Here is a 24,777-nt window from a genome sequence, read left to right as displayed (position 1 = left end):
AGAAATATGTAAACATAATTAATCTGGCTAAAAAACATTCCTTAGGAATCTCTGCCTCGTCCTCCATGCCTTTTCAATAAAGTTCGATATAGCAAAGAGAACATCAATTGAAAGTGCCTTCTTTCAGAGGTCTTCCACACCTGCCAAAGAACAAATGTCCCTATTTTTCAGGCATAATGATAGATTACTCTTATGTATATCACCATACATTGGAAAACAAAACAATAAACGTTGGAGGGTCACTGCCAAGGCCTGGCAAAAGGGGTGAGACTGTGAGTCACCATTTTTCCAGCTAGCTGTAACACTAGCTACAGGTAAAATGTCCATTCCTATTTTTTAAATACAGAGCTCTTGGGAAAGGGTAAAACATAATGGTTAGATATAATTTCATAGGATTACTATGTTTTATGTCTAAGTAATTATATCCCATTTTGAGAGTGAGACACTAGGTGACATATTGACCCATAATGAACTCGACATACGCATCAATAAGTACTCGTTTTCTGGCCACAGTGATATTCTCAGGATTTTGCCAGAGGTTTTCCATGTTTAGTAACGTCAAATTTATTTTGGCATGTAAACACCTTGGTAGCGATGAGTACACTATCTTTACTTAGGACTTCTTTTAAGGCTAATCTGTACTTGTTGAGAGTACTTACTACCAGACCAAATTCACGTCCAATAAAGTCAAGGTTTCTGTGATACCTGAACAATGATACTTATATAGAGGAGTGTTTGAAGTATTCTTTGGCACCCATAGTAGTCTTTTTTAACAAATTGGGTTTCATAAACAGCCAGGGTCGAGGTTTTACCATAATCCCAGACACCTGCTCTGTAAAGAACAGCAGAAATGGCGTGGGTTTGATATACCTCAAGTGGTGGCATGAATATATGTATCCCAAATTAATTTTTAAATCTAAAAACCCCACTACATTTCCTTTTGAGTGATTCATTGACGTTCTCAATGTGCTTTGCCCATTTCCCATCTCGCCAGAACCTATCGCCTAGATAATCAAAGTAGGGCCCCACCTCAATATTGGCATTGACAATCTTAATCTTAGCCCTTGAACGTGCACCACGCTGATTACAGCATTCCTTACTTATCAGTTTTGTTCAGAAAGTGACCAGACAAGGAATCAACCAGATCTTGGCTATCGGCAGAGTAAGACGTTGCAGATTGGATGGAATCTAATTCATTTATGATCATAAACTTGTATTTTGCGTTAATTGTGGTTACGTCAAATTTTGATTACAACATGTCTTTTTTTCATTAAATGTAATCTGTTTGTAAAATAAAAATTGTCATCTGAACTGAATTGTGATAGATGGGTCATAGTTCTGTAGGGTATTTTGTGGAGATTTGGGGCCTGACGGTATTTTATTACCGCCGAGAAATAACTTAGCAATAATCACTCTTTGTATTCAGATTTGGCCATGTGCAACAATAATACAATGGACATGCATTATTTCAGCACCCAGACCTGCATATTTGGTATACGTGGTTGGTGGTATTTTGGTGAGCATAATTCCCTTGTTTTATTTGTGGCCCCAATGTCCAGAATCCCTTATCTTCGCTTAGATTTTTCGTGTGATCACTAGAGAGACCTCAGACCTGCATTCTAGGGAAACCACAATTTCCAGGGATAGTGTTGGTGCGCCACCATGGGCAAACTCACTGACTTATTTACGACAGAGAGCTATATGTGGTAGTCTTGTGGTAATTTCCACTACCTTATATACGGTAGGGAGCTATGTTCAGAGAGTCTCTCTTCCCGTTGGCTCATGTACCTCCAACAAGTTATACTACAGTCATTCACAATTATTCATACTGATTCTGACATACACACATCTGTCTTAAAATGACCATTGCACTGTTTAAAAATCTCCCCACATCATTGGCATTGTAATGGTAAATAGAAAATAAACCACCCGTCTGTTTTCAAATATTTTCTGTATTATAAAATTTACATTTAGGCATGATCTCATTTTTTACAGCAATAAAAGGGAACAATCAAAGCATTTTCAATGACACACTGCAATTATAGTGGCGGAGAACAGAACTTAAATTGCAACATTAGCACTTGATAAAGACACGCACGGGACTTTCATTTTTCTAAACTGACTGCATACTTTCGTGCACACACACAGCTCCCCCAGTTAGGTAATTACCTTATCTGTTCAGATTCTTCTCTCTGTGAATGTGGCTCTCTTGGCGTAACTCCAATAAAAAGGAACGCTTGCCTTCTCAAGCCGGGGTCATTGCCTGGAATTCTCAGCTTTTTCAGATAGGACTGCCTCTGCCAGTGGAAAGGTAATTCTTTCAGCTTTCCCCAGTCTCGACTGCAGCAGGACACCCCCACAGCCAGGTCTTCTCCCCAGTAGTGCAGAAAGATGTCTGCCTGTCTTTTTCCCTGCTACTGCCCACTAAAACTTTCCTCTCAGCCCTCTTTATGACGTGTTCCAATGAAATCCATCATCTCTCATCCTCCTACTTTTCAACAATAGCTTCGCTTATACATTTGCAATTGTTGCAAATCTGATTTCCTCCTTCCTGCCGTTACTGTGCACAACAACACGGATAATCAGGCAGAGAAGAGAAAAATCTGCACACTCATTTAAATGGTTTTCAAAGTATGCCTAATTCTGCAGTAGAGAACACATTTTATTAGTGGGTTATATTAAAATAAGGTTTTATTAGTCAGGTTAATTGTTAATATGTTAGCTGTTAATTTTCAAATGTGTCTCTAGCAATATAGGCATTTCAGGTGAAAAATAGTGTGCATTTTTAAATGAACACGTGTGCTTTTAACTGTAAAAATAGCTTTGCATCTTATATATTAAAATCGTTTTTTTGACTGAATAGCCTGTCTTTCCTTGTTAATCTGCTAACCCATATAGCAATGCACCGCACCCTTGTGGTGGTGCTGCAAAAAAAAAAATGCTACTTGTGCAGTAGTACTGTACTCTGTGCTGTAACATGCCAAATATCCTTACATATACCCTCCTTTTGTTTTTTAGAACTTGGCTATAATCCAAGCCAATCTCTAAAAACAACTTGTTCTTTCTTTTTCTCTTAAAATGCATGTGTATTGGGATATCTTTCTCTTCCTGACGTAGTCAGTAAAATCAGTAACATTTTCATTTTTACTGATAGCACAATCAACCATCCACCCATGATTAGCACCAAGATAGCCAAACCCACTATTGAGCGTTCCCCCCAGGTTCCCCAATTAAATCTTTCCACTTCTATTATGCCCAGATTACTAATTGTAATATTGTTTTTTCGCAAATTCATTTTCATAACATGTCTTTCTTTGTGATTCAATAAATATTCCACATCTGGATCTATTGGAAAAGTATCCCTTTGAAAAAAATCGATATTTTCCACTTGGCTTTCCCAAACATCATTTGTTACATGGAACAATGTTAATCCCCCAATTGACACAATTGCATCCTTTGGAACCTGTAAATAAAAAACATTATATTTTACCTGTTTAACCACGTATGTTCCATGGTTTAAATGTACTACCGTCATGTTCTTTAAACAGGTACTGACCAACCATTTACCTCTGACCATCTTAGCCTGTGCCATTTCTTCACTCCCCATATTACTAATAATCACTTCACATCCCTCTGATATACTTGGGTCAGATTTCAATCCACAAATAGCATCTGTGGCATCAGGAACAAACGGTTTACCTGGACACATATAATTTTGTTCTTTAAATGTTACACATGTTTCCAGGTTTGGTATTAAATAAACTTCAGGTTCCCATGACTGAAATGCCACCACTTCTGGAGTCTTAATCTTAATGAATTTGTCCTCTTGCCAAAATCCCACGTTGTGTACCCACTTCGTTTGATAAATAAGTTCAGGGGCTACAAATGGGATGCATAGCAAAAATCCGATCTCTAGTCTTTCCAAGTCCACATATAACGGCATTGCATTCCCCATTTCGAATGCAATTCTTATCTGTATAAGGTCAATTTCCCTCCTGGTCAATCTTTCTATCATTTGCCGAATGATATCCTGCGAAACAAAATACAAGGGAATATGTCCTTGAATCAATTGTGAAACTGCAGTTTGAACTTCTCTCATATAATTCGTTAATAGTCTATCAACAGGACTCATTATGTTCAATATTTCATTTAAAGTTCTGTCATGCTTAAGTATTATTTTAGTCGCCCGTTGCATCACATCCGCTTGTTCATTTAGAATGATTGCAGTTTCATTTATGAATCTTACTTGTTCATCCAGTCCCCCTCTAATTCCATCTAATGTCTTTTGTATTATTTCTAGGTCAATACTCAGTTGTTGTGCTTTAGTACTCAGCGTTCCTACCGAAATAGAATTGGCTGTTGATATTGTAGTACCTATTATTGCCCCAATTATAGACATTACCATTGATATCGCGAGCATCACCGCACCTCTCTTTCCTCTCTTCTTCTTAATGTCTGCTGAATTCACGAATGTTTTTTCCAATTGCATTAATATATCTCTTATTGACTGCTTAGCGTCCTCTTTTCTTATTTCCAGCCACTCTTTAGTCTGTTCAATCTTAATTCCGGTATTGTTCAAATGTTTTTCAATCAAAATCTCAGGATCCAATGGTATGTAGATATTTTGGAAAATCATCCTTCTATCACTCATGATGAATCCTGGTGCTTCTTCTACCGCGATACCAGATGCTGGTCCAGGTTCAATGACAACCTGTGCTTCTGAATTCTTGAAGATCCCTCCAAATATCACTATTGTTAAACATGTCATCGGTATCATCTTCAATGCTGATCGCTTTGTAGCCTTGGTCTTCACCCCTCTTTGGGGCTTTCCCGGAATCCGTCCTCGCGGTCTCCAGTACTCCATCGTCTCCCGTGGCCTCTGATCCCGGAACCTCCGACCAAATAATGTTAATTGTCTAAATCAAAATAGAAAATAAACAGATTAAGTACATAGCACAATACTAATTTCCACCTTTTTGCCAAAAATAAAACATGCTTGGTAAAAATACTTCTTTTTTTTTTTTTTTTTTTTTTCTGAAATTAAACACAAGTTAAAAGAAAACAAACACATATAAAACAGCATTCAATATTTAATACACTTTCTCTCTGTACACCAACCACGAGCTTCCGTTATATGTGCATTTATTTATTTATTTATTTATATTATATATTTATTTATTTATTTATTTATATTATATATTTATTTATATTACAGTGTTTATGTGCCATCATAACAATCAACTTTTTTTTTTTTTTTAACTTCTTTGTCACTGCCTCCTGATTACACCCATTTATTTTCTCAAGGGACTCTATCCGTTTCCACATGCTCAAGCTGCCTGATCTCATGTCTGGGATGGCATGGTTTGATTTGATTTACATGGACAAACTGCTCTATTGCTGTTTCACCTTCATTTTTCAAAATTTTATACACTACAGGAGAGACTTTATCTATAATTCGAAATGGCCCCTGCCAGGCTGCCAGAAATTTAGAATTTTTCTGTTTACTTTTTCCAAAATGAAACTTGTACACCTGATCCCCTACATTGTATTCCTTTACTGATGTCTTTTTGTCATAATATGACTTAGCACTGTCAGCAGCTCTTTCCAGATTTCTCTGCACAAAAGCAAATGCATGTTGCAAATGCCTCCTCAGTTCATCAATATATTCATGAACTGTGGATGCACTCACTAGAGTTTGCTCATGTGTTCTGTATAGTAGGTGTTGTGGTAACACCATTTTCCTACCTGTTAAGACCTCATGGGGGCTAACACCTGATGCTTTGGCAGGAGTCGACCTGATTGCCATCAAAACCAATGGTAAACGCAAATCCCAGCTGGAACCTGCTTCTGCCACAAATTTCTTTAAAATGTCCACAACAGACCTATTGTTTCTTTCAACTGTACCTGAAGACGCCGCCCGATATGCGATATGTAGTTTCCTTTTTACACCTAGTATTTGCCATACCTTACTCATTAGAGTACTTGTGAAATGACTTCCTCTGTCTGACTCAATTCTTTGTGGCAACCCAAACCTTGAGAACACATGGTTCACCAGCAATGTGGCTGCTGTTTGCGCACTACAATCTGGTGCGGGAATGCACTCAATCCATTTTGACATCAAACATACCACACTCAAAATATAGCGGTGTCCCCTGCTCGACCTTTTTAAAGGACCTACATAGTCTATTTGCAAATCTGACCATGGGAGAGTTAGGCCTCTTTTCATCAATGGTGCTCTATGCATTGGTGAAGCAGGTTTAAATTGGGCGCATACTAGACATCCTCTAGTATATAATTCCACATCTTGGGACATATGTGGCCAGTAAGCATAATCTTTTAGTATTTCTAATGTCTTTTGTGAACCTCTATGGCCTGCAGTTATGGCATCGTGTGCATGGTGTAGCATTAGTCCTCTGAATGAAAGGGGTACTACCCACTGTATTTGCCCTGTTATGGACTCTCTAATCATGAGCCCATCCTGTAATCTAATTCGTGTTTTGTTCTTTAATAACACCCTCAACTCTTCTTTTCCCATACAATCATTTTCTGTTAAAGGATTTTGTTCAGGATCTATCAAATGATTATAATAGATTCCCAAAATTTGATCATTCTTTTGTGCCTCAATCAAATCTTGGTCTGGCGTGTCATGACTCCACTGCACCACCGGTTGATCTACCTCCTTTGGTGCTTTAGAACGTGTGACTGCATCAATTTGTATTTCACCCATTAAATAATCAATAGGTAGCAATTCTCCCATCACAGCCCCAATCTTAGCCAGATGGTCTGCCTTATCATTTCCCTCCTTATCCTCTCCTGGTGTTTTTAAATGCCCACGAATTTTTCTCCAGTATATTGTTAAATTATTTTCTGACACCAATTTGTCTATGGCTTGTATCATTTTTCCATGTTTAAGTGGCTTTTTGTTGTATGTAACCATGCCTCTTGCTTTCCAACCAGGCAAATACTCCACAAAGCTATTCCGTGCATAGTCAGAATCAGTCACCAGGACAATTTCACTGAACTTTTTATCAACTGCAGTAGCAATTGCTTTATAGATGGCTGCCAATTCCGCTACCTGACTGCTCCTATCTCCAATCCTCATCCCTATACTAGGAACGCCTTCACATTTCAACCAGACATTTCCTATTCCTGCCACTAATTGTTTATTACTGTCATTTTCAATGTGAAAAGCACAACCATCCACATATACAGTTGGCAAATCCTTGCATGTTTTTTCATCAAAAGCTTTGTGTGGTGATTGTTCAAATTCCTGCAAACTAGCTTCCACTTCCATTTCATTTGGTATTTGTTCAGCTGCACAGTCATGTAAGTCAGCTAACCCTTGAGCAATTGGGCTCTTTTTATTTTGTCCATATCTTACTTCTACGGGAAAACCTTGTAATGCCAGCGTCCATGAAGTGATTCTGGATTGCGCTAGATTGCCTGATCTAATTCTTTTACTCTCTAAAAATTGCAAAGGTTGATGATTTGTTTCAATAATCACCTTTTCTCCCTGAACAATGGGGCGAAAATGTTGTAGCGCCCACACAGTGGTTAATAGGGCCTTCTCGCATTCATTAAATTTCATTTCAACTTGGGAAAATGCCTTACTTGCATATGCAATGGTTTTGTGATTCAAATCGTGTTTTTGTGATAACACTGCTGACATACAATGTTCAGAAAAGCCTATTTCTATAAAGAAATCCCTGTCCTTTATGGGGTATGCTAAACATGGTGCCTTTACAAGACATTCCTTCAATCTAGCCACTGCATCAGACTGCTCTCTTTCCCATCTCCAGGGAGTATTTAGTTTAAGCAGTTTAGTCAATGGTTGAGTGATTTCTGCATAATTCTCAATGAACTTTCTGTTATAGCCTGTCATCCCTAATAAACTTTTTACTCCTTTCACATTTTTAGGATCTTTTAATCTTTGTATGGCCTCTATTTTCTTCCTTTGTGGATTTAGCCCATGTTCAGTCACTTCATGCCCTAGAAAGTTCACTTTTTTCTTGCACCATTGTGCTTTTTGCAAAGATACTTTGGCGCCTGCTTTCTGCAATTGGCCAAGCACATGTCTTATTTCATCAAAATGGCTTTTAAGGTTTTCATTTTTTATCAAGACATCATCCACATAAACTATTGTCCCTCTTTCCGCTGCATCCGGCATGGCCTTTCTCAAAAATATGCCAAATTCACTCCCACTATTGATGTACCCGAACGGAGCTCTAAGCCAGGCATATTGAGTCCTGTCAAATGTAAAGGAAAATAGGTGTTGTATCTCCTCTGCCAATGGCACACACCAATATCCAGATGTGAGATCTAACGTGGTAAATACATTTGAACCATGTATCTGAGCTAGGCCCTGATCAATGAATGGTAGTGGCCATCTAGATACTGGTACTCTTTTATTTAACTCTCTTAAGTCTGCACACAGCCGCCATTGACCATTTGGCTTTAACACACCTAAAATAGGCGTATTGGATGTGCTATGAATGGGCCTAATTATTCCCCGTGATTCCAAATTTTTAATAATCTCTGCCAATGATTCTAAACATGCCAGCGGTAGTCTATACTGGCGTACAAACACTGGATTTCTGCTACAACCTTCTGGTAGTGTGGCCACATGTAAATCAGTTAAACCACAATCATAAGCATCTTTTGCAAATACATCCTTAAACTCCATAAATATTTCCCTCAGATTGCGTCGATCCTCATCGCTGTTACATGCATCCGCTAAGGAGATCTGCTCTTCTACCATTCTGGAAAATTCTGGAAACTCTTCTGGTAAAGGAATCTCAGCGCTTTCCTCTAACTGTGTGGCTGTGTCTTTTTGTAGGGTTGCCACTTTTAAATATTTTGGCATATCAGCTTCCACTTCAATGGGCTGATTTCCTGTTTCATTTTCATTTAAATTAAATATTATGCAATCCTCTTGATGGCAGCACACTGTCTCATTGGAATCATAAGGATACACAGAATGAATTTTAAATATTCCTTTGGGCTGAGAGTCCAGGTGTTCTGGCAACTCGCCCTTGGCATCTACATATTTTTCAGGAATATTCCCAATCACCATGTTATTTAAATCTGCCGTATAATGTGATTTTTGTATGGCCATTCCTAATGGGGAGTTTTCCTCTAAATGAACGTCCTGACAACCTTTATTATTTACCATGATTTTTACAGATCCCTCACCAATGTCTACCAATGGAATGTATTCATAATCCAGGCCTTGCTGTTTTATGGATTCATTCAGGCATACAAATGCATCAGAGCCTTTCATCTGCTGTCCATTTTTGCATTTCAGTGTTATTGCAAACTGTTTTGTAAATGCAGGAACAATAGTATTTTTCCTCATCTGTAATTCGACTGCATAAGGAACTAGTTGTGCACAATGATAAGCCCTTCTTTTGTCTTCAAATTCAGGCGCCGGCCCACCTAGGCGTGACCATATTTTTTGATTAAGGAAATCTAACACCATACACATTCTGTGCATGATGTCATTGCCCATGTAAAATTCATTTTGTGCTCCACTCACTATCCATACATTATGGTAAATTGCTTTCTGCCCAATGCTAATTTTAAGCATGCATCTGCCTGTAATTCGGTTTTCAAAGTCTGGACTGTCCAACCCAGAAACATATTGGTTTTTAATCCTAAATTTCGGGATTTCTTCCCTCTCCATAATTTTTTGCAACAATTTCTCATTAATGAAACTCCTTTCATGTTCAAGCGCTAAAGTGGCTTTTATTGTTTTAAGATAATCATTTATACCAGCGTGAACCCATGGTTGCTCATCTTCCATGTGTATCTCTGCCAGAGTGGTAATGTGTTTTTCTGAATCTGTTTTAGGAACAATATTCTGTTTGCATGTATTCTCTTTTAAATAGAAACGTAATGTGTGTTCGTCTATGGCAGTCTGCCAATCTTTCCTTGGGTCCAAGTATATTTGTACAGGTAGTTTTTCATTGTCGCTCTGATCTTTGTCTTGACACCTTAATATAACAGTGACACTAGGTATGCAGCTATTCTGGAGATATACCTCCACAGCATCATTTGTTTTGGCAATGGTGTGACATTCTTTTATATTGCTGTTTTGTGATTTTAGTTTCTTAGGCCTCAATGGTTTTTTGGTTAAGGACCACAGCACTCCATTCACCCCATCTATGAGAGGAGACAATCTTTTCAGGCAATCTGTCCCCATCAGAAATGGAATTTCACAAATAGATGTGATCAATACCTCTTGTTTCATTCTGTGCTTTCCTATTTTTATGTCAACCTCAGTTACACCTATGATGGGCACCTCCTCCCCATTAAAGTTATGCACTGGGCCTTGATTTGCCTTCACTGTGATCTGACTCTGTGGAGGCCTCCCTTCATTGATACTCTTTACCAGCTCCTTGGACATAATTGTGGCCTGTGCGCCAGTGTCAATCATAGCAAAGGTGTGGCATTTTTCTTCTACAGTGATGGGTGCATAATATCTGTCCTCAACTTCCTCTAATACACATAAGAAATGTGAATTCTTACTGATTTCAGGGCTCACCTTTCTCAGGCCTTTTTCACTTTTGGCTAAGCACATTGGTAAATGAAAAGACATTTTTCCCTCCTTTTTACCCATTTCTGTGCGAGATATTTTATTCATTTCTCCATGTTCAGAGGTTTTTTGGAGTGTGGCCACCGTTCGCCCATCCATCTGGGTAACATCAGAGACCACATTACAACCTTCCAACTGAACATGTGTCACAACATCATTCAGCAATTTGTCATTTTTTAATTCTGTGCATTTGTGATCATTTAGTGTAATACCAGCCCTTTCAGCCTCTTCAAAAATATGTGGCTCAAAGAATTTTTCAGGTGATTGACTTGTACCCTCCTTGTGAGTATTTCCTTTTTCTGTCTGTGTTTGGTAATTGTTTTGCTTGCCCAGGGAAGGAGCTATGGCATCCCCATTTACTCCCTGTTCACTGGTATTCCCCATGCATGAGTCATTTTTCTTAAATCTGTCCCTTTGTTCTTTTGGAATTCCTAATGTTTCTTTTTCATTTGTGCAAATCTTTACTGTTTTATTTAGCTCTAAGTTAAACCGTACCTCTTTTTTAGAAGTATTTGCACTTTCTGTCACAATTTCATTTACTGGTACTTTCATTTTTAATCCATTAGTCATCTCAGAGTCGTTATGCAAAGTTATATCAGAGCAATCTGTCATTTTGGCACTGCAGTTATCATGAGTACTTAGTCACTTTTCGGAAGCCCCCCGGTCATTGCTATGGCCATCAGCCCCCTCTTTGGAAGGTTGTTTTTGCGCTGTATAGAGCTTTCCTATTTGCTCAGCTAACATTTTCACTTGGGCCTCAAGGCATTGGAACCTTTCCACCTCTCTAGGATCCTCTTTCTGTGGCCTAGGTCGATATTGGTTGTTTTCCCCCTGATTGGATCTATTCTGATACCTCTCAGGTGATTGATACCGGTTGGGATGGTTTCTGAATTCTTGATTCATTTGTGGAGGGGAGCGGTTTGCACCCATCCTTTGATTATAGTCCCCTGGTGGGGAATCATTGTACTGGCGTGGACTGTAGTTCACGTTTTGCCTCATGTCCTGTCTCTCAGATTGTGGGTACTGGCCCCTATATTGATTTCCATTATCAGTAAATCGATCCACATATCGGGGCCTATCCTGATTACCATATATCATGGTGCTGGGATCAAATCTGCTCTGTGTCCCCAATGACTGGTAGGGACCATCATTTCTTTGATCTTGATTTTGTCTCTGATTATTGTTCATACCTGCCATATCAGACCGGTATCTTACCCGGGGTCTATCTCCTAAATATCTAGGGCTGATGTAGCTCTCTCTATTACTAGGATCATGTGATTGGAATATTGGTACAGTAAATGGCGATCTTTGTTGATTACCCCTTTGTTCAGGTGTCACATTATTTTTACCTTGGCTTTGAGCAGACTCAAGGGACATTTTGGCTGACCTGATTTCCATTACTGTGGCTGAGTGTTCTTTAGATTTAGGCCTAGTATCTTTCATTTTATCACTTTCTCTACCCTGACAATAGAGTACCTCATATAGCTTGGTGCTTTGATGTACAATCCATTCAAGGGACTTGTCACGGTCAAATTCACGGACCAATTGGGATATGATGTCTTTCTGTAGCCCATAGAAGTATGCGGTTTTAAACTCATTGGAATTTGAGTCAAAAGATACATCAAAGCGAGAGAATGCTCTTTTTAAGTCTTGTAAAAATTGGCGAGGTGATGTATTAGGTCCAGCAGTAATAGTGTACGCAACTTTCTTTGCCTCTTGCAATGACTGAAAAGGAGAAAAATGACGCCTAATTTCTTTTTCAAACTCCAGCCATGTCATATTCTGCTGTTCATTTAATCCCCTTATGATGCTGGCCGTCGGGGCATCTAAAGTTAAATGAAAATATTGTCTGTACTGTTCCTTAGGTATCTGGAGCGCTTTAAAAATGTCATGCACCGCTTCTAAGTGATCCTCAATGCAGCATTCACCTCCCTTTTTAAATGGTTTGATCAGGGCTTTAATGGATTTCATTATTTTTATGGGGCTACTTGTTGCAATGCATGGAATTGCACTATTTTGTGATTCAATCCTGTTTTCAGGTGTATGAGATTGGTGGCTGCCCCCAATGGGAGTATCAAATCCCCCAAGGGCGCTGCAACCAAGTTCAGTCACCGGCCCAGTCACTGGGGCACTAGCTCTTTGGGCAGAGCTAGAATTCACCTCCACTCCATTGAATGTGGTACCCTGCCGCCTCTCCTGTGACCTGGGAATGCACATTTGCTGTTCTAAGTCCTTACACTTTTTAAGGAGTCTGTTGGCTTCATCATGCAAATAATTATTTTCATCACTCATTTTATTAATTGCCTCCTGCATGTCACACATTTGAATTTGGCATTCATTGAACTCTTTATTTCTTTTGTCTCTTTCTTGAATCATTTTAATCATTTCTTGTTCTACACTCTGGAGATCACCTTCTTTTTCACAATGTTCTTTTTGTAAAATCTGCATTTCTGAAACAACCTCATCTTTATCCTGCCTAATGTGATCCACTAAGGCTTTTAAGTGTGTCAATTCTTGCTCACTATCTTCAAATTGTTTCTTGCTTTTGGATAACTGAGTATCAAAGTCTCTGCATTTTAATTGCATGTCTTTTTGGCATACATCCAATTCTGCTCTCAACATTTCCTGATTTTTACTTGCCCCATCTATTTCAGTCTTTAACCTGTTAATTAGCTGAGTATCATTCTCTTGCATTCGCAGTGACTTGTTTAAAATAAACCATATTTTGCCGCATAGACGTATTAAACAGTCTTTCTCTGCACTTTTATCGGCTGCATTCAATAATCTCGTAAGGCAGACCTGAATTATGCTGCCTTCTGCAAAAATATTGTCTAGTTTTTCTTTCTGCACCTCACCCTGAATGCGGTTACTCCATTCTAAGGTACTGTTCGAAGACCAATTCCCATGTGCAAATAACTTTGCCTCTAAATATTGCACTAGATCTGAGAATGTGGTTTCCCTTTGTGACATTCTGAAATTCGTTTTTAGTGGCACACTGCTATTATAAAATGGGTTCCCTTTAATGTGCAAATGGCAGTGTGAGACACGCTTGCCACGCCCAGTAGGTACTCTATGATCACTTTCCCGGCCTGCAACGCACCATAAATATGTAGGGTATTTTGTGGAGATTTGGGGCCTGACGGTATTTTATTACCGCCGAGAAATAACTTAGCAATAATCACTCTTTGTATTCAGATTTGGCCATGTGCAACAATAATACAATGGACATGCATTATTTCAGCACCCAGACCTGCATATTTGGTATACGTGGTTGGTGGTATTTTGGTGAGCATAATTCCCTTGTTTTATTTGTGGCCCCAATGTCCAGAATCCCTTATCTTCGCTTAGATTTTTCGTGTGATCACTAGAGAGACCTCAGACCTGCATTCTAGGGAAACCACAATTTCCAGGGATAGTGTTGGTGCGCCACCATGGGCAAACTCACTGACTTATTTACGACAGAGAGCTATATGTGGTAGTCTTGTGGTAATTTCCACTACCTTATATACGGTAGGGAGCTATGTTCAGAGAGTCTCTCTTCCCGTTGGCTCATGTACCTCCAACAAGTTATACTACAGTCATTCACAATTATTCATACTGATTCTGACATACACACATCTGTCTTAAAATGACCATTGCACTGTTTAAAAATCTCCCCACATCATTGGCATTGTAATGGTAAATAGAAAATAAACCACCCGTCTGTTTTCAAATATTTTCTGTATTATAAAATTTACATTTAGGCATGATCTCATTTTTTACAGCAATAAAAGGGAACAATCAAAGCATTTTCAATGACACACTGCAATTATAGTGGCGGAGAACAGAACTTAAATTGCAACATTAGCACTTGATAAAGACACGCACGGGACTTTCATTTTTCTAAACTGACTGCATACTTTCGTGCACACACACAGCTCCCCCAGTTAGGTAATTACCTTATCTGTTCAGATTCTTCTCTCTGTGAATGTGGCTCTCTTGGCGTAACTCCAATAAAAAGGAACGCTTGCCTTCTCAAGCCGGGGTCATTGCCTGGAATTCTCAGCTTTTTCAGATAGGACTGCCTCTGCCAGTGGAAAGGTAATTCTTTCAGCTTTCCCCAGTCTCGACTGCAGCAGGACACCCCCACAGCCAGGTCTTCTCCCCAGTAGTGCAGAAAGATGTCTGCCTGTCTTTTTCCCTGCTACTGCCCACTAAAACTTTCCTCTCAGCCCTCTTTATGACGTGTTCCAATGAAATCCATCATCTCTCATCCTCCTACTTTTCAACAATAGCTTCGCTTATACATTTGCAATTGTTGCAAATCTGATTTCCTCCTTCCTGCCGTTACTGTGCACAACAACACGGATAATCAGGCAGAGAAGAGAAAAATCTGCACACTCATTTAAATGGTTTTCAAAGTATGCCTAATTCTGCAGTAGAGAACACATTTTATTAGTGGGTTATATTAAAATAAGGTTTTATTAGTCAGGTTAATTGTTAATATGTTAGCTGTTAATTTTCAAATGTGTCTCTAGCAATATAGGCATTTCAGGTGAAAAATAGTGTGCATTTTTAAATGAACACGTGTGCTTTTAACTGTAAAAATAGCTTTGCATCTTATATATTAAAATCGTTTTTTTGACTGAATAGCCTGTCTTTCCTTGTTAATCTGCTAACCCATATAGCAATGCACCGCACCCTTGTGGTGGTGCTGCAAAAAAAAAAATGCTACTTGTGCAGTAGTACTGTACTCTGTGCTGTAACATGCCAAATATCCTTACAGTTCTTTCACCATTTTCATTCCAAGTTTCAGGTATGATGATGAGCTAGGTTAACCTCCTGAATGAAGCAATTATTTTCTTGCAGTCTTTAATTTGTACCTCAAGAAATGTAGTTTGGTGCCAAACTTTCAACCATGTCTGATGATCTTTTATATAGTTCCTACAAGCAGATGCTGGATCTGAGTTCAACTTATTAGTATTAGAAGGAATCAGCCTGAATCTTTAGTGTTCTGCTACCAAAGAGGGGCCACATCAATTTGATTTTCAGGAAAATTATGTTGGACTGATTTCCCCAAGTTCAGATGAAAGGAAACTCCATAATGGTGTAACCATTGAGTTTTTAGCATGTCTAATACGTGTATATGTATGGAGCGGGGTACCTGGTCTAATATATGTCCAGCTTGATGCATTGATTCTGAGGCTAATACATAGAGAGCTATGTCTTGCAGTGAGTCCAATAGATGTAACCTGTGGGAATCAGTCATATCGTCACACCATTAATTCAGTTCCTCGTTATCAATGGCTGGGAGGTGACAAGGAAGATCGCTGCATCAAAATGTGCTAAGGCATCTGTGATGTTTTTGTTGTTGTTGTTGTTGTCTGTCCCGAACTTGATAGGTGAGTAAAAGAGCAAAACAAAGGCCCGGGAGAGGGTCACATGCAACGACGGAGACACAGAAACTGGTAGGGTAGGGGTAGGTTGTCTAGTCGCTGCTAAGTGGTATTGATAAATAGAAGCCACCCCTTCCGCTCAGGGATAAAAATGGGACTTTGATAACCTGTTATTCTTAGGAGCACCAGGAGCAGGTGCATTGAAATTCGACAGCACACCTTTCTCCTTTCTTTCTTTCCTTCTTCCTTATTTCCTCCTTCCTTCCTTCCTTCCTTCCTTCCTTCCTTCCTTCCTTCCTTCCTTCCTTCCTTCCTTCCTTCCTTCCTTCCTTCCTTCCTTCCTTCCTTCCTTCCTTCCTTCCTTCCTTCCTTCCTTCCTTCCTTCCTTCCTTCCTTCCTTCCTTCCTTCCTTCCTTCCTTCCTTCCTTCCTTCCTTCCTTTCTCTCCCTCTCCATCTCTCTCTCTCCGTTTCACTCTCTGTTCCAATGCTTGTTTTTATTGGACCTGCATCCAGGAGCAGCTACGTTTCGAAATATCTTAGTATTCTACAAGTGTCGATGTTTCTACATTTGCATATATGAATGATACATTTTCCTTGTAATGCAAATAGTCCAACTGAACTAACACTGCTCTAAAATAGGCTAGCGATTAAAGTATGGATTTTTTTAGTATATCAGACATTTGAAAAATTAAAAAGATATGTGTTGTGAGATGAGACATTATTTACTGTTGTGAATTTAGGAAGGCGGAATTGCTGAATCAGACCTACCGAGTTATAACCGTTGATGCACAGGATTGCCCATAACAAAGGCGAACACTGAACCCATGAGCTATCAACCCGTACCACATGAATGAGAGTCACTATTTGTGAATATTCATTTTGAAAATTCGATGTGTTCTGAGATTAGCATAACAATTAATTTTCAGTGGGTAAGCAGACAAGATTAAAATTCTGGCAACATAGCAAACACAAGAGAGAGGTATGATCACATTGTATGGTGGAAATGCAGAATGTAGCTACTTTCTGAACTTGCAGACTCAAATATTTCACCGAAAGTAAAGCAAAAAAATGTTCCTGTTTCCTTGAAACCTGGACTTTTTTCATAATGAGCAAAATAATACATTCAACTAGGCAAGTATTCCAGGGAGAAAAGGTCAGCAGCATATTCATGTGTCAAGAAGAGCCTGCTGAACTGAGCATCGGGAGCATTACACTCAGTCCTAAATAATGAAGTGTGGCGATGCGCACTCATCAATAGTGTCATGGAGGAAACTGCCGAAAGGTTAGGGAGGTTGTTTTGTTCCTGCTGTGTCACTGATGCCATGTAGTTTGGTGCTGTGCAATAATGGTAGGAACAGGTCGGCAAAGACTTTCAGGGAGAGTGTCCTCGAATGGAAAAGTCCATCCTTTTCCTATTTTGAATCATTCCTGACACTTTATTTACAGCATGCAATGGGCACATGAGACTGCAAACAATTAAAATCTGAGTTGACGGTGAAGTTCATACAATAAGATAAGGTCACACAGGGCATCTACAGAGAAAACAAGCTCGCATATGCTGTTTACAAAATAAGGATGCTACAGAATACGGATAGATGCATTTTATATAGACAGGTAGATAAAATAGAAAGATTTATAAACAGAGTAATATTAAACCTTTTATAAAGCATCCCCCTGTTTTGACCTGCATGGGCCTTATGGGGTAGTTAGTGAAAAGATATTTTTCACTTAGTTGAAAACAATGATTCACTTTAGGAAAGTCCTCTCTAAGACTGTCCAGAACAGCCTTTCTTAAGTGATCTGTCATGACCTGAACACACACGAGTGTGCACCGGGTCTGACAGGACCGGCCGGGCATGAAGAGGGAAGTCACATCCTAGGTAAATGCTGTGTTTTGTGTGCATGTGTGTCTGTATGCTTATGTGTCTGTGTAGGTGAGGAAGGGGGATGTTTGTGACAGAGAAGAGAGGGGTGGTGGAGGGGGTAACTCTGAGTGCGTTTGTGTGGGTCTGTATCATTTGTGAAGAATCCTACGGATCCCTCACTGAAACCCTGCCTAGAATCTCCTCCCCAGTGGTCGGTGAAAGGCAGACACTTCCAGATCCTAACCTTAGGGGTGGTGTACTGTGGGAGGATCAACTCGGAGGAGACAAGGCCCAGGATGATGAGGAGTTCCTGCAGGATGAAACGCAGTATTTATCCTTTGAAAGATAACATCTTTCAAAATTGCCAAAACAGGTAATGTCACACTGCCATTTTAATGTCCCTTAGTCTCATATACAATCTGGGACTATGGGCACAAGTTCTATAAAAAAAAAACAAGCCTTACCCACAGAAAGAGACTTCAAAGTATTTCAGGATGAACACCATCCTTACTCCCAAAGATATAATGACAATTACTCTAGAAGTATTGCCTTAAATATATTGCCTTCCTCTGTAATTACAAATTCAAAATGTATCCTTAAATAACTTTAAGGGGACTAAATCCACCCTTAAAAAGCAGAAGCTATTTAAGAGAACTAACTTAGTTGGGGACTACAAGTCCCATAATCCGATGAGTACTGGAAAGAGGGCTGAAGAGGCATGCAGTAGCAGTAGGCAGGCAATTAAGCCTAACACCCTACACTCAAAGGAACCTGGGAGGCATAAAAGCCCCCCCTCCACCCCTACGTGCAGGCAATCAGAAGGAGCTCTAACTGTGACTGGAGTGCCTGCTGTAGCTGGATTAGCAGAAAGAACAAGGCACGTAGCTTTCAAACCAAGCAGAAGTGGGAGAACAAGGGGGACACTGTAACTTGCATACATCAGACTTCACCTGCTTGTTTGGAGATGGTCCTGTTCCCCCAAAACTGTGAATTGCAGAGGCTACATATCATAAGGTGTGCAGGAAAGCTGTCTTTCCCCCATGTGAGCCTAATTGCTATGGTCACCATGTAGGGAACGTGTCAGAGAGCGAGGTGAGGAGCTGTTGTCAAGCTGTGGATCTCAGTGGACCAGAGACACCTTGAGCGAGGAAGGGTGACACCCCTTTGAAGCCAGAAACAGTAAAAGATGTGACAGAAGTCAAGAAAGTTGCGTGACCCTCAGAACAAGAATTGCAGAGGCCGGTGAGTGAAGCCTGGCATTCTTCTTCCGTTCATGAGCACTGCCAGAAACAGTATCCAGTTGCTTATTCACTCACATTTAGTCAGATGCAAGCATATTTTGTTTGTTTAAGCTTCAATAGTGGAACAATGGAAAAGAAGCAACCACGTGTATTGTATAATTACTTTTTAATTGCATGAAAAGCAAACACTGCTAAAGACCATTGTGGTCACGTATCTCTTATGAAGAAGAGTGAACGTTGAGAAGGTCATTGCTGAATATCTAACATAGATAAAACCATTGTTTAAACCTTTAACCTTTGAAAACTACATAAAGAAGTGGTTGCATGTCTCCTATTAAGAAGAGTGTAAGATGCAAAGACCACTGCTAACTATCTAACATTGATAAGACCATTGTTAAAAACATAACCTTTGAAAAATACATAAAGAAGAGGTTGTGTTTGCCTAATTGTGACTTCCAAAGGAAGACTGAACGTTTATCCTTTGCTTTCACGTGGGCATACTTTTCCTAAAAAATAAGTTAAGCAGCCAAACCATTTATCTTCGTTGAAGAGAAGAGCAAGCATTGCCCACCCCGAGAGTCTCTCCATATTAAGAGTGAAAACAACCTTCCCCAGAGCCAAAAAACAATGTAACTATACTGTGAACACAATAACAGTTCACCCTGGCCTAATATACAAGTGTGTAAGCATTACCTGAAGCCAAGAGAGTGGCAAATAGGCTTCTCGGTAATTACTTGGGCTAACAATTAGCAGAGAGGTGAGGGTAAAGTTGGGGAAGGAAAACTTGCTGCTTGTAAAGACTACTGAAAGGTTGTTATTGTGGCAGACAAACAAGAAAGGCAACAAGGCTGCCCCTTATAAAGAGAGATATTCAGAGAAAGAGTGTCTTGCCTACTTGAAGGTGTTGAACTACTTTAAAGTTAATCTTGTCAAAACCTGTCTTGAGTCACAAATCACAGAAGCTGCAGTAGTAGTCCAAAGTATTGAAGCTGTAATGGTATATCTGGTTGTAATTAGATGCAAAATATCGGTAGGCCAGACAAAGTGCAGTACTATGAGGCAAAGGAGACTGTTCTCATAGGTAAACCTGAGTAGAAGTAAAGTGGCTGAAGTAGAAGCAGTGATTTTGTGAAGTCATCCTGACAAATATACCCATTGTGAATCCTAAGCTCATAACTAATGACATGCAAACTGTTAACAAAGAACTATGTATAACTAACAGTTGCAGAAGTTGCATTTCTTGTGAACTGTAGCAAGTCTTCTTGGATTATTGGAAGTGGTGACAATTCATTGTTGCTGGGATTACCATTGGTGCCCTTGTGATGAAGTAGAAAGTCCATATTTTACCAAGGAGAAAAGATTTGCTATTGCTGGAACTTTGGTTAACAAAACTTGATTTTGACATTAAAACATCAAGAACTGATTTGTGTCAGGTTAAGTTGGAAAGGCACACAGAACTGTCTGAGGAACTGGTCATATGTCTCACCTGTGTTTTGGAGGCAGAATTCAAAGATGTCCTTTAAATCTGTGGCTTTCTCTGTGTGATCCGGGACTAACACAGAAATGGGTGACTGTCTCTGGATGCCACCTGGTCAGTGGGATACACACTGGTCAGGGGAATAGCCAGCGCCAACCGCCTATCAGGAAAAACCCTCAAGAGTAGAAAAAACGTGTTGGACATTTGAAACAGCAACAGTGTTTTTGTTGTAAGGTATTTTGAACAGTGAAGGACGATGTCCCAGAATCACAATACAGCAGCAGGGTAATCCAGTAGAGCCCAAGATGATAACAAGGTGAAAAAAACAGGAAAACAGCAATACAGGAAAGGTACAAATGCAACACGCAAGGAAAGAGGAGCGGAGGTCAGCAGAACTCACAGGAAGGCTAGGCAGCAAGAGGAAGTTCAAAGGCTGCACAAAATGGCAAAGATGACAAGAAGGACGGACACAGGCACCGGGAAAACACAGGGAAGAACACGGAAAAGTCTGAAGCAGGGTCAGGGAAAGGAGCACTGAGCTAAGATTACCTTAGAGTTGAAACGCCACAAGCCCATTCTGGGAACTGCTAATAAGCGATTGGGCAGTGTAAGCACGTCCCAGACTAAATGCAGGGCACCATGTTGGCAGTCCAGATACCTCAAAAAGCATAGACAATAAGGACACCATCTTGGAACACCATCTTCTCCTAGAAGCATAACAATATGGATGTCTTCAGTTCGCCCACACAGACCAGGGTCTGAGTGGTCTGGTCATGACAGTATACCCCCTCTGATGACTCACCCCACTGGGTTTTCCAGGGTGTAATTGATGAAAGTGTCATACCAGGACCAATGCCTGAAAATTGGCAATGGGTTCCCAAGATCTTTTGCTAAGAGGATAGCCCTTCCATTCGATAAAATACTGGAGTCTGCCGAGTTTGTATAGGGAATTACAGACACAAGAGACTACATACTTGGGCACCTGATCCACCAGTAATGGCAAAGGAGGAGGTTTCTGTGCAAGGGAGGCCTGATGAAATGGTTTCAGTAAGGAGACATGGAAGGTAGGATAAAGGCGAGACCAGTAAGGAGGTAACTGCAGACCATATGTGAGTGGGTTGATCTTCTTGTTTATTCAGAAGGGACTGAAATACTTTGGAGACAGCTTGGAAGGGCAAAGATGTCAAGGTAGAAATTTCGAGAGAGGCATACTTGCTGACCTATCACATACGATGGGGCTACTTTCCTTTTGCAACCAGCGTGGTATTTGATAGTTTGTCGAGTCTAGTAACTCCAGCGTTACTTTGTGTGCCCTTTGGATATTAGTGACCCATTGTTCCACTGTACGGAGTGCAGTGGGTTCAGTGATTGGAACCGGAAACTCTGTAGGATGATATGAATAAATACAGAATAATTTAGTTATTTTTATGGAGGCATAGATAGAATTATTTTAGGAGAATTCCCCTATCTGTCGTAGAGTGACCCAGTCTTCATCTACTTTGGTAGCAAAACAGCAGAGATACTTTTCGAGGGTTTGGTTGACCCTCTCTGGGACATTAGTCTGTGGATGGTAACCCGAAGACAATGCTCTTTTCACCCGTGTTATTTGCCATAATTCAGGCCCAATGTGGGACATGTATTGGGAACAACAATCAGAAATAATCATATCCGGTAAGCCATGTAACCAAAAAATATCAGAATAGGATATGACAGCCATTTCGGCCGCTTTGGGCAGCTTGGGTGAGGATGAAAAGTGGACCAGTTCACAAAAGTAGTCAATGGTCACCATGATAGTGGTGCAGCCCTTTGATTCTGGAATGTCCACAATAAAGTCTGTGGCAATCTTTTGCCAGGGCATGATGGCAACTCTCATTGCAGTATTAGCCCCACAGGCTTTTCCTTATTTTCCTTGGTTTGAACCCACAGAATACATGATTCAATGTATTGTTTTATGGCAGGTATCATAGCAGGCCACCAGAAATACTGAAGAATAAGGTGCCTTGTAACATTTACTCCTCTATGACCAGCGGCAAGTGACTTATGGCATAGACGTAGAAGAGTTTCTCTAACCCGTTCACTCAAAATGTGATGATCTTAAAGGAGCAGATCCTGTTCTTTCCTTAAATCCCTAGGATTGTCCAAGGAAAGAGAAGTCCAGAAAGGGCATTTGGATGTTACTTGTTTGAGAAGGAGCATACATCCTTTCAAATGGCAGATTAATCTCTTTTCCTGGAAAACCGTGGCATGCGTCATGGCAGAATCCTTGGTTACAGTAGGTTTTTGTGATGGGGTATCTGCAAGTTTGTTCTGTGATCCGGGAATATAAGTAAGGTTGAACAGCTATTGAACAAAAAAGAAAGCCCATTGGGCTTGACGGCTGTTACTACACTCTGATGATTGCAAGACTTGTATGATTTTGTGATCATTGCCCCAAGTGAGAGATGTTTCCACTCAAGACAAGCTTATCATATAACCAGAAGCTGTTTTCTAGGACAGAATAGTATGGTTTACTATCATTTAATGTTCTGGCTAAATATGCCAGGGGGTGTTCAATGCAAAAAGTTTGAAGTTTGTTCAGAAAAGCACCAAATCGTAGTCTGAGGCATCTGTTTCCACAGTGAAGGGTCTGTTAACATCTGGCAGAGAAAGTATAGGAGCTCGGGGGAATCAATCTTTCAACTCAAAGAAAGCATGTTCTGCTTCCGTTGACCAGACATCTTAGGCCTTGAAAAAGACTAAGGTTGAAACGCGCGTCGGCTGTGTTGCCATTCACCTGTCACAAAATTGTCATTTATCTATACAATGATGCTCTTGCTGTCAACCAACCAAGAAATAAATAACGCTTGTAATGACAAAAACATTGGACGTTATCCTTAATACAACTAACTCGGACAAATTGTGATAACACAGACTAACACATCCGACCAGCGCCAAGCCAACCCATGGTTTTGTCATCCTCACCAAGCCTTAAACGAACCAGGAACCTTGGAGTTGGTTCCTAGACAAACCAGGATTGAGGCTGCAGGTAGATTTAGTAACAAGAAAATACCAGGTGCGCAGTTGAGTGGGAGCCCTGTCACCTTAACTCCAATCAATGCATAACATTATGCAGATTGACATTGAGATATTCCTTGAGGGCATGCTTTTTCTGATGTGAAGAGAATGAACATACGTCCAAAGGAAATCATTGCCCCTGTTTTGGTGTCAATAGCACCGTCCTCAGGTCTATGTGGAGATAATAACTTTTCCATAGACTCTGAAAACGCATCCTGGAAATCCTGGAATTCAGAAGCGATTGCTGCAGGTGGGAACCTAGAACCTGTGCTCTAGTATAGTGTTACTCCAATAATAGACAAGAGATTTGGACTCTGAGGCGGTTCATTGTTGGACCAGAGCTTTGACTCTAAGAACAATGTTCCGACAGACCTGATGTATGGGTTGTGTAACCGCAACCAAGGTATCCCAAGGACTAGAGAATAGTGGCCAGCTTATATCAGCTCAATTGTCACCTCTTCAAGATCTTGAGTGATTTTCATTTGGACTGGCTCAGCATGTTCAATAATTGGACCAGGAACAAGGGAAAGCTATCTATTCCCTCTACAGCTACCGTTTTCGGCTTCGCTTGTGAAGCAATGTTATGAGCTACATCACACGCAGTGTCCATGAAATTACCAGCTGTCCTGCAATCCATCTATGCATAAGTGGTAAGGGATTCTTGACTGTTGGAGGTGATGATGACTTGCAGAGCCACCAGCGATAAATAAGACACAACAGTATACAGTTGAGTCTGAATGGAGTGCTATGCACTCTCCCAAACTTGTACTCCATCTAAGACTGGGTGGATGCATTTCCTGAACAAAGATGTGGGCCAACTGGACAATCCATGACCAAATGGTTCCTGGAAGAACAATACAAACACAACCCCTGTGACATCCTTCAAGCCCTTTATTCAGGAGTAAGAGGGTCACATGCTACACCAAGCTGTATCTGCTCTGGCTCTGGCTGACTGTCGGTTGCAGAGGCTGGAGCCAAGAAGGGAGTATGAACATTTGGGGTTCTGTATTTCTTTTTGTTCCAGCCGTTTCTCCTGAAGACACAAATCGAATTGCAAGGCAAGGGTCAGCAAGGCGGAAAGCTAACCAGGCCGAGTAACTCTTGCTAGCTAGTCTTTTATGTCTTCACCGAGTCCTCTCCGGAAGAGGGTAAAGCATGCCTCATCCAGCC

The 24,777-nt window shown here is 40.3% G+C and overlaps 2 protein-coding genes across 2 annotated transcripts in view; one reads left to right on the top strand and one right to left on the bottom strand.

Annotated features, from left to right (window-relative positions):
• Window positions 1-24,777, top strand: part of ASIC2 (acid sensing ion channel subunit 2) — a 2,197,477-nt gene that overhangs the window by 922,271 nt on the left and 1,250,429 nt on the right. The window lies entirely within an intron of this gene.
• LOC138521333 (uncharacterized) lies at window positions 2,474-14,772 on the bottom strand. Its single transcript, XM_069634089.1, has 2 exons — window positions 14,533-14,772; window positions 2,474-4,916 (listed from the first exon to the last, which is right to left on the bottom strand). The coding sequence occupies exon 2, from the start codon at window positions 4,862-4,864 to the stop codon at window positions 3,074-3,076; it is 1,791 nt and encodes a 596-aa protein (XP_069490190.1). The 5' UTR covers window positions 4,865-4,916; window positions 14,533-14,772; the 3' UTR covers window positions 2,474-3,073.

Source organism: Ambystoma mexicanum, chromosome 13, assembly GCF_040938575.1.
Source record: "Ambystoma mexicanum isolate Mex_15411 chromosome 13, UKY_AmexF1_1, whole genome shotgun sequence".
Taxonomy (NCBI): domain Eukaryota; kingdom Metazoa; phylum Chordata; class Amphibia; order Caudata; family Ambystomatidae; genus Ambystoma; species Ambystoma mexicanum.
The sequence above is the reverse complement of the archived record's forward strand: the minus strand, read 5'-3'. Positions and strand labels throughout refer to the sequence as shown.